This window comes from Sceloporus occidentalis, unplaced genomic scaffold (assembly GCF_023333645.1).
Source record: "Sceloporus occidentalis isolate IW3139 unplaced genomic scaffold, rSceOcc1.0.p SCAF_5, whole genome shotgun sequence".
Lineage (NCBI taxonomy): Eukaryota > Metazoa > Chordata > Lepidosauria > Squamata > Phrynosomatidae > Sceloporus > Sceloporus occidentalis.
The window spans coordinates 51,220,077-51,236,182 of record NW_028316985.1 but is presented as its reverse complement, the minus strand read 5'-3'; the positions used below and the strand labels follow the sequence as shown (position 1 = coordinate 51,236,182).

Here is a 16,106-nt window from a genome sequence, read left to right as displayed (position 1 = left end):
AATTGTGTTTGCCCTTCTGGAAGCAGGTCAAAAAGTTGGTTGGTAGGAGTGCGGAAAATCCATCAAGCTCCCAGAGGTGTTTGCTGAAGTCAGCCAGATTTTTTTCATGTACAGAGTATGGAATGTTACAATCGGTGGGATTACAAATGATATCTCACATGGTATTCCAGTGCCACTCTTGCAGGAGAGGAATTACACATACCAGTACATGTACTTGCAGCCTCATACATTATACAGAAAGTAAGAAGAGAGATATTTGTTTCCTCTCCTCTAATCCATCCAATGGAAAAATATTGCTAGTCCCATATTATTAGTCCCAATTAGAACATGAGATATTGTATCAGTGATAAAGTAGTAAATCATTCCAATATAGGTTCCACTGAACTTACTCTACTACTCCACCTTCTCTAGCTGGAACTAATAATCAGCATAAGGCCAATATTTGTAGCCGCTCTAAGAAAAAGCTAGGACTAAGACCTCAGAAATGGTATTCAAATTAGAAATAGACAGTCCACACTGATTATAGAGAGGAATATATGCCCTAAGCTGTACCCCTCTTTTCCTAACTTTGCTCCCAAAAGTGATGTTTGTAGCCAAGATTTAGAACTAGACATCCAGACCTCCTCTTAGCAAAATGATCAGAAGGGTCTCCAAATGAAATCAGGCTTGCTCAAGAGAAATAATTTGAAGATCTGAAGAGCTAAATATTCCTGTATTATCAGAATCTAAATTTACTTAACTGCACTACTGGCTCCCAAAAGGCAGAGGAAGATATTATGCCAAGAACCGTTCTTTCTTACCAGTGTGTTGCTCACTGTTTATTCCTGAGACATCATCAGCCAATATAGGTGTCCCACTCTGCCTCCACCCTGGTAATTTATTCACAGAAAGCAAAAGGCACAACATGGTGATTTAATAATTGACTGATGCACAACAGAGAGCACCCTAGCCCTCTTTGCAGCTTCTCAGAAATTGTGCCTTTCATTGCTGCTTCCCCAGAGTGTTCAGACCCTCTCCACCCCAGCTTCTCCCCACCCCTATAGCAAGGCTTTCCCTTTGCATAACAGATATTGATTTAGACAACTCATGCATGTGATCACTCTAAACTCATTACAGGTTATTTCTGGGGTCTTAATTATCTTTTCCGAAACAGAAACACATAGGAGGAAAAAATGTTAAAACAAATTATCCATGGCTTAAAAGCCACGAGCTGCATGCTGAGTCATCCACTCACAAGAGAGAAGTTTGTCTTCTCTTGAGATTCTTGTAGAGAAAATGTTCCCTCTGTCAGAATGGAAGGCAATGAATATGAAGAGCCTGCCTCCTTTCTGCTTCTCTGCGAGAAGCCATGATGCCAGCAATTCCACAACCACGTTTCTGTCCAATATGTGGCTCCCTGCAGAAGCAGGAATGCACAACAGAGAACTTGCTGTGAAAACTGTCAGTATCAAACCATGAGTGGACATTTTGTAACACAACACATCATGACTTCACCATTCAGTGGCTGTGATCATTTGTTGAATGTCTTTTATCCACACCACTGTACAATTATATGTGAAGAATGATAGCACCATTCTCAAATAACCATAACAAACCCCAAACATAAGCATTTTTCTGTACAAAAGGAATTCACCCAGTCTTCTGATATCTGTTTCTTCTCAGAGCTGTCTCTGTCATTAAGCAAAGTGAGGCAAGCAATTCAACTAGCATTCATGATTATTTTTTTTTATTATTTTTTTATTTTTATTTTTATTTTATTTTTTTGGTAAATTTCATTATTATTGTTGTATTTTGTTTCTGGCCAGGATGGAGGCAGGTCTGTGTGTGTCAAAAATTATTTGGCTATCTTTAAGTATCATGAATTGGGTGACTGTAAGTTTTTTAGATTTGCTGCTCTCTCAAGAAGGCAAATTGTCTTTAGGTGGCTCTTTTCAATCCCTTTATTGTCCCTATGTCAAAATGTAACTTTCTCAGACCAGGGACCCAATGTCTTTCCATTTATTTTTCTCTTCAGTCTCTTCTAATCCTGACTCAGAGTATACTGCATAGTAAGGGATACCCAATGCATAATTAATAATATTTTCAGAATTGTAAGTGTAACAAATCTGTAATTTTTAACTTGCTAATTAAAACAAATGAATAGATCCAAGAACAAATCAAGCCTGAGCTGTCACTAGAAGCCAAAAACATTCTGCTGAGACTTCCATATTTGGGAATATCATGCAACAATATGACTCATTAGAAAAGACAATAATACTGGAAAAAGTGGGAGGTGGTAGAGAAAAAGGAAGACTCCATTACATGTATGGAGAGATTCAGTCAAGAAAGTCACCATGGTGATTTGGCCAGACCTAATGAGCAGGTCATAGATGTCTCTCATTCAAAAGGTCCCCATAAGTGAAGGTTTTATCTGCATCCTACCATGTCTTAAATTCCCTCCCAGGGAGTAAGACAGAAGCAGAGGAACCCAATGCCAACATGGGAAGGTTCTCTATGGTCCCTCTCTACTCCTGCTGAGATGGATGGGATCCCTTGAGACCATCTTCATCCCAAAAGCAACTCACTGCCACCACCCAATGATAAATTTTGTCACACCTAGCAATGCATTGGGAGATTGCTGGGCCTTCTGCTGGTAACGACAATAATAACAAACACTAAGTGAGCTAAGGCCATTAAAACAGTTCCACTGGCTGCCAGTTTGTTTCCAGGCACAATTCAAAGTGTTGGTAATGACCTTTAAAGCTCTGTATGGCTCAGGTCCAGGATATTTGGCAGACCGTATCTCCCTCTATGAGCTGGCTGGGGCTCTGAAATCCTCAGGAGAGGCCCTTCTCTCATCCCACCACCATCACAAGCACTGTTGGTAGGGACACAAGAGAGGGCCTTTTCTGTAGCTGCCCCTAGACTCTGGAACTCCCTTCCCAGGGAGACCCGGATGGCCCTTTCTTGATGGATTTCTGATGACAGGTGAAAACCTTCCTTTTCAAACAGGCATTCAAAACAGAAAAAAAAATTAAAAACATCCTAGGATGCTATATTGTTTTAATGTATTTTAAATATTTTTATCTTCTTTTTTGTTTTATTGTAGTAATTTAATATTATTTTAATGTATTGTTTTTGTATCTTTTTATTGTATTGTTTTTAATGTTGTAAGCCACCCTGAATCCCAGTCCTAGGAGAAGGGTGGGATATAAATAAATATAATAATAAATAAACAATAAATCAAAGCTGACTTGGCCACAACTAACAACAAAATTAAAAAGTTAAGCATCATCACAAATAAGTATCCTTGGCATTAGGTTGTGAGGGGAAAACTGCCCATGATTTTGTCTGATGATTTCTGCCCGAGTGTAAGATATTTCTTTTCCAGATATAGGAATTACTGGGTAATGTGCAATCTTTCTGCTGATCTTTCGTACCCGGTATCCTAAACATGGCATCATTGTGCACTGACCTCCAAAACATACTGCAAAGGTGTGGAAGACCCATCAGTAACTGAAGATCAATACTTCCCTCTCCCATAAAATAGAGCTTCACTTAATGTTCTTAGCTACCACTCTTTTGTTATACACCTTTGTCCAGAGGATTTTCTGGCATTTATTAAAGATCTGGATCTTAGTTTTGACAATATATTCAGCATGCAGTAATTCATTTCCATTCTCATCAGCTTTTATTACTGTGTTTCTGGAGGCATCTGTTCAAGAGTTCTGAATTTTGCATTTTCTGAAGATTATTTTTAAAAACCCATTAAATACCTGTAACTTAATTTTCACTTTAAAAACTACTGACAATTAATGGCTCTGCTTTAAAGTTTTTGTTTTGAATGAATATTTTAGTCTCATCCTGTTGCATTTCACAGACTCATCTCTTCTCTCTACATTTGATGCCATGGATAGGTGTGATTTATTTAATGGTGTTGCTGTCTGCAAGAAATCAGGTTTTTCTCTTGTATGCCAAAGCATTTTTTTTCTGTTATCAACTAGATTAAATATCCCTTGTCCACAAGGATCTTGCTATGGGCATTGGAGCTTGTTTTGTAGATGAGTGACTATATTCTCAAGATTGCTGCATTTACTGTCAGTCTGACATTACCTCAACTTTCATTTCAAATAAGACACAAGTCTTTTGTTTGCCTCTAAATAATGAGCTGACATCTTTGCCTGTGAACTTCAGTAAAACAAAGCATGTCGCTTGAAAATTCCTGCTACTTTTAAAGGCTTCTTTATTAGCCCTCCCTTGAGATGTTCTTGTAAAATCAGTAATGCACAATACAAATTGTTGTGAATTTCTCAGCTCCTGAGTTTCCATGTACTGAATATTAATCTTAGTGGCTACAAGAAGCTACAGCTTTCACTCATCTCTTCTAGAGAAGGACAGTGCTATGATTTTCAGCCAACCCCTATGTCTAAATACAACAAATGGCCTCCTCTCAGGGGGAATTGGAGAGGCAGAGCTTGGAAGGGCAAGAGGACATTTTGAAAAAGAGCTTTCCCATGAAAAAATTGTGTGGAAAAAGTTTCTCATTGTTTCCCTTTTAAAATATTTCTGGCATTACTGATCAGTGCAGCACAGATTCTATCCCTATTTTTCCTCTCTCATACAAACCAAACAATGCCTGTGGCAGAGAGATATATTAGTTTTATGAGAGGCAATAGCTGGATAATGCAGTAGTAGCTTTATATGTAGTCAGGGTCATTAGGGAGGGTGGATAGGCTGTCCTCACACAGCAGATTTTTGTTGTTATGAAAAGGCAGCCAATTATAAACAAATATTGGTTATTGTATTTCTACTACCAGAGGTTGGAGGAGGTATCAGACTGAGGCAGTGGAATTAGTGGGATTCCTATCTTATTCAATTTTATTTTTTAATTTAATTTTATCTTACTTTTATCTTAATTATTGCACTTTGATTACCAAAATTGCTTTGATTAGGCTTGGTTGTTTGAAGAGTATATGGAGGGCTTCCATTTCATAAAATCAAGCTTATTTGCATCATTAATTCAGTGTCATCCATTCCTTAAAAATCTGAGAAACATACGACTCTTTTTTCACAAAGAAACCAATACAGTCAGCCCTTCTTATACATGGATTTTTTATACACGGATTCAAGCATACACAGTTTGAAAATGTTCCCAAAAAGTATAAATTTCAAATATCAAACCTTGATTTTCCATTTTTTATAAGGGACGCATTTTGTTATGTCATTATATTTAATGGGACTTGAGCATACACGGATTTTGTTATACACGAGGAATCTTGGAACCATACCCCAGCATATAACAAGGGTCCACTGTACCTACATACTTGCTCATTATGGGCCATTGAAACTTGAATGTCTTTTTGATTCTGATTCACATCAAGGTATAAAGGAATTAGATTTTCATACCTATAGATGCAGTGGCTCAGCAGTTAGGTCAGCAGGTCAAGACCCAAGTGCCACAGGATGGAGTGAGCTCCCATCACTAGCCCCAGCTTCTGCCAACCTAGGAGTTCAAAAGCACGTAAAAGTGCAAGTAGATAAATATATACCACATCTATGGAAAGATAACAGCTTCCCATGCAGTCATGCTGGCCACATGACCATAGGTCATATTTGACAATGCTGGCTCCCTTGGCTTAGTAACAGAGATGTGCACCGCCTCTTATAGTCGGACACGACTAAACAAACTTGTCAAAGGGGAAACTTTTACCTTTATCTTTTGCCTTTGGACTTTGCTGAGAGATCAAATACTGGGAAGCTTATCACATGAGGCCAGTAAAGCACAATAGCACTGGAAAAATAACACATTCAGTTGGTGCTCCTATGTAGCATCATTGCTCTTCCGTGATTGTAGCATGGGAGACTGTTTAGAAAGCTTTTTTTTTTTACTAGCACAAAAAAATCTGTTAATGGCCGCCTTTCCACAACTATATTGTGCTATCATTTGCAGCACAAAAGTTAAATTTCACTTTAATGATGATTTTGGGTGGTCAGACTTAGCTAGTGAGTGTGCTGTGTAGGGGGGAATGTGGTCAAGGGAGAAGGAGGAGAAGTGGATGGACATTTTAGATTGATTTCCTTGATGCAAAACCTTAAACTTTTTTTCTCCATTGGAAAAAGGATCCTTTACCAAATGCACACTATAAGGAAAAACCAAAACAATACAAGCACTCTTACAATGTAATAAAATAATTTATTTTACTAGGTGTCTTTCTGGTTGTTTCTTCGTTCAGTAGGAGTGACTTCAGGCATACCAATTGCTGCATAGCGATAGATCACCTATGTAAATCAGTAGCTGCTGGCTTTCATCTGTCATTGACTAGTAAGGTTCTGTCTAGCCAATCTGTGGGGGACAGACACAAACACACACAAATAAATGTAAGGGGGGGAGGCCTTTTTAAAGGTAAGACTGCTTGTGATTTGTATTTCTGAGGGTGGGGGGGGGGATCTCTGTATATGCCAAACTAGCAAAGGGGGTGTAGGTACATGGTGGGCAGTGCCAAATGCTGTATGCAGTAAGAATTCAGCATGAACAAAGTCAAAAATGATAGAAGGATTCCAAATGTGCAATAGGGAAGAAAGCAGTCCTTCTTGCATTGCATTGCATTGCACATTTCAAAACAGTGGTTTTTTTTACCAGGAGAGGAGCCCAATGCAGTAGGGCCTTGGGTCAATCCAGAATTCAGATTCTTGTTAATTCATTCATGGATTCATGGGTTATCCAAAGTATTTCTTTCAAAGAAGTAGCTGTGTTAAGGAGCAGGAAGAAAAAAAAAAGGAAACGGAAGGAAATGGGGGAAAGGAAGGGGAGAAAAAGGTGTTGCTACATTCCTTTGTTTCTCCCCTCTCTTCCTCTTTTTTATGCTCAAATGTATTTCTGTAATCCAAGTTCTCGATCTGCATTGCCCATATACAATAAGTTTGTTTCAGTACATCATATAAATACAGTTCAATGGTGTCGTTTTGGTAATGAGTTACTACTTTTTGCAACCTTGGAGCTGTAATTGTAATTAATTTTCTTAAAGGTATTTTCTAAACTGTGGTACATTTGAATGTGTCTGCTGTTACAAATATAATTCATGTCTGTCTATACTTCAGTCAAGAGGGATACGTCTCCCATCATCCTTTTTCCATTAACTATTACAGTCACCCTTGGTAGGATCCAGGTGGAAATGCAGGTATAACCAAGTTATTCAGCACAATACTCATAGAAAATAAGTAAGCATTTATTCATTTCATAGATTATGTCTTTGGTTTTAAAGGACATCAGCATATGTGCTGCAGGTCATATGGAAACAGGAAAGCATTTTGATTGGTTACTGATTTCATGAGCTAGAACTAGCAATTGAATTTAGGTCAGCTTCTTTCAATGAATTTCCTGGTAATTTAACTCAAAGTCTCAACTAATCCAGGATCAACAGTCTAGTTATAACATCAGAGCTCCCAAATATAATGACCCTGAGTTCCACAACTGCACATGAATGGCCTGAAAAAGAAACAAAAATTTAAAAAATGCAATGTGCTGTGGGAAATTAGAACAAAATAGAATAAAAATATTTAAATAATTATATATTTTAAATGTTTTTCTTCCCTGTTAGTTATCTGGGCTGATTTTAGCACCTTTAAAACAATCATGGCCATCTCATATTAGAGCTGCAAAGAAGGAAACAATCTAGCTCCTGGCTTCTCCTATTTGAACTGAATGCCTTTTAAAATCAGTGAACCAAAGCAATGGTAGTTAGGTCAAAGGAAAAAAAAAATCTTCTTTGCTGAGAAAAGGCTAGATGAGTTTTTAAATCTTCACACTCCACTTCCTAATTATAGCCTGCTGCATTTATTCTCTGGCAGATTGGGTGCTCATACAAAAACATAAGGAACTGAGATTAGAAAGCATTCAGCTGATTTCTCTCACCTTCCAGTGTTCTTTTTCCTCTCAAAATTGTTCTTTTTCTATGCATCAGTCATTTCTTTTTAAAGAAATGCACTTTAAGTCAAAGGTGCTGGATGTCTAACTGCTTAGAACAGAACTTGTGAATTCTCAAAAACTGTGTTTTAATGTTTAATGTTTCAACTGAAGAGGAACTCTAATTCATGCAAGTATTCAACCACCCGTTGAGTTAAAGAGAGGACAGGATATGGGTGTGCATTTGTAAACTTTACCCCCAACATCTCCATGTGTCTAGTTGGTTCAGTACATAAACATCATTAGGGCTCTATAACCATATTTGTCTGAGTGTGATTTACAGAGCTCCTTTGACTGGAATGTAGCTACACAGCCTTATTCAGATTTTTCCACCTGATATATGAATATCCAAACAATAGCTGGGCACAGGAAGATTGAACTTCCATACCTGTAGGGACATTGGAAGATTGCACCTACATACAAGTCTAAGGATTGCACACTGGTGACCTAGAGGCATATGTTATTATTATTATTAACCTTTATTTATAAAGCGCTGTAAATTTACACAGCACTGTACATACAATCTTTTTAATTGGACGGTTCCCTGCCCTCAGGCTTACAATCTAAAAAGACACAACACAAAGGGAGTGGTGGTGGGGAATGGGCCTCTCTAGTAGGATAAAACATATAAAATACATAGCAATATAGGAAATGATTCAATAAAACAGGCAACAAAAGAACATCAAACACCCTGTGCTTAAATTAAGAGACCTAATTCCTAAAGAAAACTTGATGTGGATACCTTTTTACCTAGTGAGTTAATCAGATAGGGAATTTAGCTGCAAAAACAACAGAATACAATCTTAGAGGAGCTGCCATGCTGGATTACATGTGGGCCAGATCAAAGGTATAGTTAGTCTTGTTTCATCACAGTGGTTAGGCAGAATGTTTCTGGCAATTTTATTTCCAGGGTATGATGAAAATAGTCATTCTTCTTTGGCTCGTATCTACCCAGAATTGTGTGTGTTTTGTTTATAGCCATTTTAGTGGTCACAGTTAATGACTATCTTCCAGAAATGAGAATAATGCAGCCCATCTTCTTGTTTTTGTTCATGGACTACAAATCCTAGCAGTCCTTACTAATATGGCCAGTGCAGAGGGATGCTACATTTTCAATCAAGCAACATTTTACAGGCCTCCAAGATTCCCACCTCTGTTCTCATCCTTACTGAAAGCAATTTAAACTAATAGCCATCATTGCCTCTTGTGTCAAGCAAGGTAGCTTTATTGTGATAGGTTTTCTTGTGGCATAGATGAGTGCGTCATCCATGCACTCTGATGTTGTCAATAGACATCTCTGAGCCCATCTGCAGTTGAAAAAGTAAAGAGAAGAGGTGTAACTTTCTCTGCTTTCAAGTTAATTCTTCCCTGGAGCCTTGCAAGGAGGGAAGCACACATGAATGGAGAAAGTGCATTCTTCATGCTTAAAGATCTAGAAAGACAGTGTTTGCCCCTGTACTTTTCCTGTCAAGCAGTGACACTTCAGCTGATATTTCAGAGCACAGGCAATTTTACAGTAAGGCGTCCTCTGGCAGTTTTCATAATACAGTTACATGATTTGGCATAGCTACATTATCTGAACCTTGCAACTGCATCTGATCTTTAACTTGTGCAAATATGGATTTTGCTAACAATGCATGTCCAGCTAGTTCAGAAGAACAGATTGTGGGTCTCCTGGCTCTCTTTGTCTCAAGAATTATCCTCATTAGAGGACACACTGCATTAGCTGATGTACCCATTTACTTACAACCTTGCTTTTCTTTTTATTGCTTAGATCCCTACGTGAAGATTCATCTCATGCAGAATGGGAAACGGCTGAAGAAGAAGAAGACAACAATTAAGAAGAACACTCTGAATCCCTATTACAATGAGTCTTTCAGCTTTGAAGTACCGTTTGAGCAAATCCAGGTAATGTTAAACATCAGTTGCTTGTCTGGCATTGGAATTCCATTCCTTAGCCCTCATATATATTTAAAAGTAATCTTACTAATTATCAGGTGTACGGACTTTGATTAGCACCTAGGCACTAGTCCTGCGTGGCCTAAAATGAGTGTAACTACTTCAAGACTATAGTGTTGCAGTGCTTAGGAACGGTTGATTTATTGTCAGAAAAGTAGGAGACAGAAGTTATATTAATATTCAGCACAAACAGATACTGAACAGAAAACAGTGATAAGCAATTATGACTTTCATAATGCAGTTAAGAGAAATTCAAGTCTTACTTTTCCCCATTTTTCATACTACAGACTTGATTTTTCTCCTTACATCAGTGCTAACTAAAGATGGGATCACAATATTATGCAAAGCTCCTCTGTCAGTCTGTGGAGCCAAATCTGGAATTATATGATACATAAATATGAGACTAAATAGCTTAGTTTATTGGTGTGGGATAACTGGTTTTATATTTCAGTTTTAGAAATAAATGCAGTGAAATGGTGCATTTCCAACTTCAGCACAGCTTTACAAAAGTACTGGTATTTGGGCAGTATTAAAGCAGCACTGCCAACAGATACATCAGCTCACATTTAATATACCTTTTATACAAATATAAATGATAGATTCAAAACAATGTGGCACCAATACATAAACACTGCAGAACAGTAATATGATGTCACAGTGGTATTGTTGCTACAGTGACACAAAAAAACAACAGGTTTTGTTTTGTTTTGCAGTACCCAGTTTACTAAGAAATTCAAACAGAAGCAGAGATCAGTTTGTACTTATTTTAGGCGGGTTACACACCGCCATTTAGTACGTATTCTATACGTACTAGGGTTAGGAAGGGGCGGTGCTTCCACACACCCCTAACCCTAGTACGTATAGAATACGTACAAGATGGCGGCGCCCTGTTCATACGGGCGCCGCCATCTTTACGTATTGGACGCATAGCGTCCAGACGTGTCGCGGCGCCTATGACATCGTGAATGCGCCAGCGGCGCCTCGCGACATCACAGAGGCGCCGCAAGAAGGAGCTCCATTTTGGAGCTCCTTTTTTGCTCCATGCGGGAGCCGCGCGGTGTGACTGCTACAGCTCCTGCACGGAGCAGGCGGCGGCAGCGGCAGACCACGGTCTGTAGCCTGCCTTAGAATGCTAGTGATAAGATTCTGAGAAGGATTCATGGAACATAATAGCTATGCATTATGAAGACGTACAAAAATATTTGAACAATATTTTAGCTCTCCACTGGTCTTAAAACTGTCTACATCTTTTTAAACTTATCACTACCACTCTTGAAGGCCAGGAAGACAACATATGTACCTTGAAATTAAAGTTGGAGGATTTAGTAATCTGACGGGGCATAGGGAAAGGCATTCACCCAGAACAAGGGAAGCATCTTTATGAGTGAGTTCCACTAACAAAGGGAGCCACCTCCTAATCTCACAAATAATTCCCTTTCCTGATCAGTTTCCTGGATCACAATCTTTGCCATGCAACATAGTCCACCATGTCATTAAGAAAACGCTTGGGGGTTCCCAATAGGTTCTAATGCAGGTTGAACCTCTGGGACATACCATTTTACATGTTTAACTGTTTAATTCCTATTTTAGGGGAGGGAGGAAAACAGGGATATTGGGGTTTTGTATAAAGTTTTAGTGTGTAAGCCACCCCGATTGTCCTGGACAGAGTGGCGGGATATAAATTATTATTATTATTATTATTATTATTATTATTATTATTACATGGTTGTGTAAAGTTTTCAGTAAGAAGCTACCATACAAACCCTCACACACTCACTACCCGCAACATCAAATGGCCAGGTATAGTTTTGGGTACGGGGAATGTTCAAGTAGCTGGTATACTCTACAGTATGTAAGGAAATCTGTAGGGTCTTTTATACATTACTTCTCCATAGTGGTGCATTAGGTTCCATAACTTATGCAATGTCTATTCAAAATTGCTGACTGGTCATTTTATGAGCTTCTATTTTTTTTCCCTATGCTGATAGTATTTTCTTTCTGGGATATGCTGACATGTACATCAGTGATTCAATGATGATGAAAATGATGAGTTCCATATCACAAACTCATCCCTCGCCTACGCTAGCCATCTTCATTGTTCTACAGATCTCTAGTTTCCCCACAAGCCTTTTCTTCAGTTTTCCTGGCCAATTTAGCTTTCCGATGCTAACACTTGCCCTTCTTTATAGAGTTTTATTTTGGGGAGTGTGCAGGGACACCCACATCAGTTGTGCGCATTTAATCTGGTTTGAGGTTTGCCTTTCTCATTCCTTGCTTTGTTCTCTCTCACCCTGTTTTAGAAAGTGCAAGTTGTTGTGACTGTTTTGGACTATGACAAGATTGGCAAGAATGATGCCATTGGCAAAGTGTTTGTGGGCTACAACAGCACTGGCGCGGAGCTGCGACATTGGTCAGACATGTTGGCCAACCCAAGGCGACCCATTGCACAGTGGCACACCTTACAGCAAGAGGAAGAGGTAGACGCCATGCTTGCAGTCAAGAAGTAAAAAAAAGAAAAAGAAATGAGAAAAGAAGCCTTTCTGCATTTGCCCATATAGTGCTCTTTAGCCAGTATCTGTAAATACCTCAGTAATATGGGTCCTTTTATTTCCAGCCATGCATCCCTAACACAGATCAGTGGTACTTCAAATCTTGTTTTAATTTGCACAACTTTAAATGTAGAAAGCCCTATAAGGCCCTCCATCTCACCACTGCCCTCAGATCTACTTCTTCTTTTAAGCAATATGTGTAGATAGAGCATGACAGAAATTATTTATTGTATCACACAGTTGTACATACCAGTATGCTAAAAATTTATTTCTAGTCCGTTTCTTTGTATGTTGTAAGCGTTTCCTAATCTGTGTATATCTAGATGTTTTTAATAAGATGTTATATTTTAAATTATGTAAATTGATTGAGATATAGGAGAGCTGATACTATATTATAGGGTAACTATTGTATCGTCTGCATTCCAGAAAAAAAAATTCCAACTTGTAAGGCACTAGTAGTGTTACACTGACATCTTAAAGGACAACTTAAATCTGAGCTTTCAACTGAACCATTACAATACCAAGTTAGGCTCACACGGCACTCCTTTAAGGGGTGAAACCCATTGGTAGTCTTTTCTCATGGGCAACTTAGCATGATCTGAGCAGCTCCACAGCTGACCTCAAGGAAGCGTAGCCAGAAGCTGGTATGTTGTGGGTTTCTTTCCTATGTGTGTATGGGTGTGTGGGGGGGGGTGTATAATAACAAACTAAAATCATGGCTTTACACTTAGACATTGAAGGCACAATTCCTTGGGGTGGGGGAGAGGGAGCATGACAACAACATATAAATTGGGAGGGGCACTTAATCACAAGGTTTGGGATGCTATAGTAGCAAACCCCTGGACAAATCATGGCAAACACATATCTGAAAACCAGTAGCTCTCCGTTTTCACCTTTATACAAAATTTGCATACTGTGAATCCCATTCGTGATCTCACATTCTCTAATTCTAATGAGTTTGCACATTAGACTTTGTAACAAAATATTTTATTATACTAAGCCAGATGAGAAGGAATGCAGAAATATTTTTTAAAGCAAAAATCACAGCCGTGTGTGTTTATTATACAAAAGTAGTTTCATGGTGACGAGACAGTATTGTAAAATCCCATCAAAAGAGGACAAAAAAATTTAGCCATATTTCTGAATGCACTTCAAAGCAAGCCAAAAGATAACAGCTAGTGACCTTTTATATACTATTTATACTTAATAAGTTTTAATTTGTCCTTTAAAAAAAGTGAAACAAAACAAAGAACAAGTTCTAGCAAACTAAAGCAACCTCTTATGTACACTAGATGCTCGTTTCAGGAGGAGTTTTTAAATGTTTTCAATGTTACTATGTAGTAAATGGCACTATTATGAAGCTATTAGTCATTCCATAAGCGTCTTAAAAGACTGCTCTGTGTATCACTGTGACTGCCGTGTGTGCTTAGAAACTGTAGTTTTCTCAGTGGATAGCAATCAATTTATTCCGTAGTGATATTGTAAAAATACTGCCATTCCCTTCTACTGCACTGCCGAAGGAGTGCATAGCACAAGCAGTTCTTATACTATGGACCAATTCAGAACTGGAAAGCTATGCATAGGACAAGGGCATCATATAGAAAGGATTGACCACACAGCATTTTGTCAACACTGTGCAATATTTCACATCACCCCATTTTGATGGTGAATGCTTGTCTATAACTAAAGCAGCCCATCATTTAATATTGCATCATTTTGCTATGTCATATGTGGGCATTCCTTTTTCAGCTCAGTTCTCTTTCCTGAAGACTGACTGACTTTATTTATTTATTTATTTATTCATTCATTCATTCATTCACTCACTCACTCACTCACTCACTAATTTCCTTGAGAGACTGTGAATATATTGTAATATGTTGGAAGTACTGGTTATGTTTTCAGTATCACCCAACACCAACAATACAGGGATGTGCATCCTTCTTCCGCCAAAGCACCCTTCAGTAGACAAAATGGAATTTCCCTAAGAATGACTTGATGCAAGGTTGTTGTTGCTTTAAACCTAAAAGGCATCACCAACCATTTCTAAATGATGAATTCCCCTTTTTTCAGGGCTGTGCATCTGAACCTTCACCCCCTAAGAAGTGGAAAATGTAACTCACAAGCCACAAATGGTACTTGTGGCAATGTAATTCACTTTCTACATAGCATCCCAAAAGACATACTACATCTATTGGGTCTTTCTATTTTCTATACTAAACAGCAAAAGCATAACTAAGTCAGATAAACTGAGAGGTATATAAGCAAAATCCAAGAATACCTTTATAATCTTACATTTTTCAAAGGACCAAATCCCACCAAAGAGAAGAGCTAAACCCAGGCTTGCAGTCTACCAGGACAGACTTACAGCCTCCAGCTTAACTTTCCTTAACTGAATGGCTTTGCAGGGAGAGAGGAAAAAGACACATAATGAAATTTACAGACTCAAGCTGCCAGAATAGATTCATTGTGTTAAGGTATTCTTAATGCATTCTCCTCCTACACTGCCAGACTGAATGTCACCACAGAATTGGTTGGTAATGTACTATGGTTCTCAGCAGATATCAGACCTATTTGACCAAGATGACATTTTCATCCTCAAAGAAACCACATGTACCTTTCTGACAAAGCTGTGTAAAAGTATTAGAATCTGATGCTGTAGAAAGATCCTAGTTGCCTTTGTGTATATTTACTGCCTGCTTGAGTGTTTCTGTGTGGGTTTTTTCTCTGTATCTTGTAGAAACGTTTGGGGTGTTCTATCCTGCCATATTGCTCGTGGCCCGCGAGCTGACAAATTTAGCTGTATTTTACATTCAGTTTTGATGAGGTGGTTTATATTTTGTTTCACTTTTGTGTAGTGAATCCCACGGTAGAGTTTTCCAGGTGTCGTTAAAATAAAACATACATACTACACAGATAACCAATAAAAATGTTTTATTTCCTGTTGATGCCTTGAGTGCTTTCAGTTTTCTTTTTCACGTCAGTATCTAATCAAGCAAATGCGGGAATTCATCAGCTATTGTTCATCTTTTGTTGATTTGCCAGTGGAAGTAAAGCCTGGAAATGTGAATTTGGACCACAACTATCAGATTCCCCCAAAATAACATGCTGCCTCTGGGACTCTGCACAAAAGGTCATTTTCCTGAGGTGCGAATAAAAATAAAAATTATATGCAGTGTGACATACTCACTGCCTGTGGTGTACAGAAACAGCTCCAAGGTCTGCACGGTTTAGGTAGAAACACTCCACATGCGTAGCAGGGATATCCATTCTCACACTGATCCAGGTAAGGGCATAAACTGAAGGAAACAGATTTCTGCATGTGTCTTACTAAGAGGAAGAAGAATTGCAGGTGAAAACAGATGCATTATTCAGTCCTCCAGCCTGATCCCTCTGCACAACACCTGTCAGGGATTTGAGGTAAGTGCTGATGAGCTGTTTCTAGATGGAAAGAGAAGATATATTTACTCCTGTTTCTTGCTCACAGTTAATCAATGAATTATAATGGAGCCCTGGTGGCGCAGTGGTTAAATGCCTGTACTGCAGCCATTCACTCAAAACCACAAGGTTGCGAGTTCAAGACCAGCAAAAGGGCCCAAGCTCGACTCAGGCTTGCATCCTTCCGAGGTCGCTAAAATGAGTACCCAGACTGTTGGGGG

The 16,106-nt window shown here is 38.6% G+C and overlaps 1 protein-coding gene across 5 annotated transcripts in view; it reads left to right on the top strand.

Annotated features, from left to right (window-relative positions):
• The window catches only part of LOC149312150 (synaptotagmin-1), a 419,893-nt gene extending 404,498 nt beyond the window's left edge, over positions 1 to 15,395 (top strand). For all 5 annotated transcript variants that reach the window (XM_089524048.1, XM_089524049.1, XM_089524046.1 and 2 more), the window contains 2 exons: positions 9,717 to 9,850; positions 12,202 to 15,395. In XM_089524048.1, the coding sequence (XP_089380174.1) occupies positions 9,717 to 9,850; positions 12,202 to 12,408 (341 nt within the window). In that variant the 3' untranslated portion in view covers positions 12,409 to 15,395. The remainder of the gene's footprint in view (positions 1 to 9,716; positions 9,851 to 12,201) is intronic.
• The last annotated feature ends 711 nt before the right edge of the window (positions 15,396 to 16,106 follow it).